Source organism: Penaeus chinensis, chromosome 32, assembly GCF_019202785.1.
Source record: "Penaeus chinensis breed Huanghai No. 1 chromosome 32, ASM1920278v2, whole genome shotgun sequence".
Classification (NCBI taxonomy): Eukaryota; Metazoa; Arthropoda; class Malacostraca; order Decapoda; family Penaeidae; genus Penaeus; species Penaeus chinensis.
Genome location: NC_061850.1, coordinates 14419771 through 14423606, shown reverse-complemented (window position 1 = coordinate 14423606; position 3836 = coordinate 14419771). Strand labels below are relative to the sequence as shown.

Sequence of the window (3836 nt, the reverse complement as noted above, 5' to 3'; positions counted from 1 at the left end):
CCCAAATGAGAAACACTGGCAGAGAGGGGTGGGTTGGATGTGTAAAGAAAAAGAGAAAGAGAGAGAGAGAGGGAGAGGGAGAATGAAAAGGAGAGGGAAAGGGAGAGAGGGAGAGTGCATTCACCAGCCAGTCAGCATCTATGTGGATTAATGACGGCATCAGTATAAGTCCAACGCGTTGGAGTTTGTACTCTACAAAAAACGCCTTAACAGATGATAGGAATATGTGGAAGATCCATTAAATAAAACACGCAGCGCCCAACATGAAGAAAAGAAAGGCTGTGGGGACGCATTAGAGGAGAGAAATTGATAGAAATACCAAACAGTAGTTAGGAGAATTCACCTGCCAGATGTGTAAGTCTATCTTCATTACGATGTCAAAATCATCAAGTACCACAGGGTGCAACAAACACAGAACTGATTTTAGGTCACATCGTATGGGGTCATTCATTTTATTTTTTCATGAGCGTATAATTAGTACGCTAGGGAGAGGGTGTTGATCTTTGGCGTATGCTTTAAAGAACCTGACTTGGCAGAGGTCATTTTTATCATTTTGTACACTCAGGAGCCGGGAGGGGCTCTTGAGGAAAGAATACTTTTTATGCGCATATGATAATGCTGAAAATGGATGGCTCCTAAGAAAAAGAGGCCTGGTATATGATTCCCTGACAGAAAGAAGTGAAGGTACACGAGCAAGAGAAAGACAAACAGAAATGTATGAATGGTCAGAGGACAAGCCACAGCTGCATACCTTATAAAACAGACAAGAAAAAGAGATGGCGTTTCATAATCTCTATATATGTGTACACACACACACACACACACACACACACACACACACACACACACACACACACACACACACACACACACACACACACACACACACATATGTCAACGGCCAGACTTATGGTAATGGAATGGAAATTTATAGGTAATCCTGATCTGGTAAGACCACCATGGATCCGGGTTTTCCAATGTTGTATGGTAGATGGAAAGGTAGTTCAGGGGAACTCCACATCCCATCGAAGCTACAGTGTGGTGTTTATCCTATGGAGGGGATAAGCCTTCAGTGTTTTACAATGCACTACAGACACCTTGTCTCGGGTACATTAGGGTGATAATCCATAGGCCTTGTAAACAAGGGAACCACTGTACTCTATGCTGGGCACGGTCAGGAGAGGCCGGGGCCCTTGTGTGGCACTTTTGCCGCAGATCAGTGCCAATCGGGATCGCGCGTGGACGCCGAAGCGGAATAGTAATTTCTGGTTAAGATCGTATTGCATTCCATGTGACCATACGAAGTAGACGAGACAAGGGTCTGCAACTCTTCGTTTTCTCCGAGGGGAGAAATTGGACTAGTAAGACGAGAGAATTCACTTGTATAAGTAACTCCATTAAATGTGTAAAGTTATTTCATGTGTTTACAATAACCAATTGATATAATACTGAAATAGAGTGAAGTTACAAAAGGGAAGTCACACGTAAAATTGGGAGTATTATAACGAACACTGAACCCGCGGACAGAGTGGAAAGAAATCTATTTCCAGTGGCCTAAGTGGAAACACGTTTTGGGCATATACAACTCACTATCACGCCTACTCAAGGGAGTGCCTAAGGTGGTGGGAAGTGGTATGTAAAAGGCTAGGTAATACGCACACACAGACGCACACACACACACACACACGCACGCACGCACGCACGCACGCACGCACGCACGCAAGTACTCACGCACGTACGCAAGTACTCACGCACGCACGCACGCACGCACACACACACACACACACACACACACACACACACACACACACACACACACACACACACACACACACACACACACACACACACACACACACACACACACAAACACACACACAGAGTAAATAATATTATAGCTTTAATGTGATAGTTGACGCGGGGGTGAACGTGATATGGTTTTTAGATTAACCACGTATAAACTCTTTCATTCACAATCTGCCCCAAGGACATTGCTCATTTTCACAGGAGTTGAACTGTATGGATTGACGTTCGTGTAAGAAGAAAATTCTCAACTTGTTTCAATAATCTTTGAATCTAAATCATGTAATTAATTTGTTATAGATTAAAGATTCGATAAATATATAAAATATTTTTAGATCTTCTCTTTTTTATTTATTATCCTTTCATCAATGAATGCTCCAACTTGACAACAACAATCTCTCGGAACTGACAGGAGCGAGGCAGTTGCAACCTTGAAAGACAGTCTTGCCTACTGTTGGCGTCTGTTGATTATTCTTGTGATGAGATAGAATCTGCCGGATCCTTCATCATGGATTACAACATTCGCCAGCGCATGAGAGGTGTGTCTTTGTGTATATGTAGTAATTAAAGGAATGGTTTCCCTGCACGTATAGCGGTGTGACAATGGCTCTTCTGCCTTCGGCCTCGTCTGCGCTTGTTGTGGGGTATGGGAGACATCAGGCCAGCCGAGATCGGTCACAAAACAGCACTTGGGTCAGGGTCTGATTGTAGAATATCACAGAACCAAGCTGTGATAGTAGATGTATGATGGTACATTTTGTTAAATGTGAATGATTATTAGAACCTTACATACAGTGGAATATTAACTATTTAGAAAATAAATGTGGTATTCAATACAAGATTTATTCTTGTGGATATATTGGCTGTGTTTCAACTATATTCAAGTGAAATGGTTAATTTTCATCCAGCCATCTTTTATAAGGAAAATAATATATGCAAACAATGGAGTCAATAGATATAAGAAACTTATCTTCTACGTACTTCCATCGCAAATCAAAAATAACAGTTATTTGACACACAATTGTCAGAAAACCAAAAGTGAAAAACTTGTTGATTCCAACAACTTTATGGCACATTTACCACGACCTTGGTGCTACATTCTTTGGCAAAGGTCAACAAATCTCTTCCATGAATACTATAGAGAAATAAGACTTGGGCTTCCTCTAGCTGATGAATAATCAACAGAGAGGCCAATAAATTGTTTTGCCAAAAAATATGTGTTGAAGATTTGTGGCAGTTGTTGGGAGGCCAAACAGGTGCAGAAGAGGCCAATCAGTGCAAGGTCAATAGTTTTTTTTATATTTACTGAATATTAAGTGGAAGATACTACCTTCATGCATGCAAAGTAGAAATTCACAAACAGAATACAGTGGATATGTACTGTAAAGATAATATGGTCTGACACATGGCTGCAAGACAAAAGTGTAAGCAGTTCAACAAAATGTAAGCAGTTCAGCAATGTTAAAAGACAAACTTGTCTAAAGTTAACCTGAAAAGATAGGGTGGGAGTAGGCTGTGTGCGAGCGCCTTTCAACTAACCTCATTTTCTTCCATGGTCATTTATAAATTCAAACAGACACTTCCTAACACAGGCACACATATGCTAGTGGATCTATGCACAAGCATTTGAACTAGCAGGCAGGCAGGCAGGCAGGCAGGCAGGCAGGCAGGCAGGCAGGCAGGCAGGCAGGCAGGCAGGCAGGCAGGCAGGCAGGCAGGCAGGCAGGCAGGCAGGCAGGCAGGCAGGCAGAGACACAGTCAGGCAGGCAGGCAGGCAGGCAGGCAGGCAGGCAGGCAGGCAGGCAGGCAGGCAGGCAGGCAGGCAGGCAGGCAGGCAGGCAGGCAGAGACACAGTCAGGCAGGCAGGCAGGCAGGCAGGCAGGCAGGCAGGCAGGCAGGCAGGCAGGCAGGCAGGCAGGCAGGCAGGCAGGCAGGCAGGCAGGCAGGCAGGCAGGCAGGCAGGCAGGCAGGCAGAGAGTCAGTCCGTCAGTCAGTCAGTCCGTCAGTCAGTCAGTCAGTCAGTCAGTCAGTCA

At 44.2% G+C, this 3836-nt stretch overlaps 1 protein-coding gene across 1 annotated transcript in view; it reads left to right on the top strand.

The window, feature by feature from the left end:
• Window positions 1-2198: 2198 nt before the first annotated feature.
• The window catches only part of LOC125042560 (RING finger protein 145-like), an 8710-nt gene continuing 7072 nt past the window's right edge, over window positions 2199-3836 (top strand). Inside the window, exon 1 of the mRNA XM_047638270.1 lies at window positions 2199-2342. Coding sequence (XP_047494226.1) covers window positions 2312-2342 — 31 coding nt within the window. The 5' untranslated portion in view covers window positions 2199-2311. The remainder of the gene's footprint in view (window positions 2343-3836) is intronic.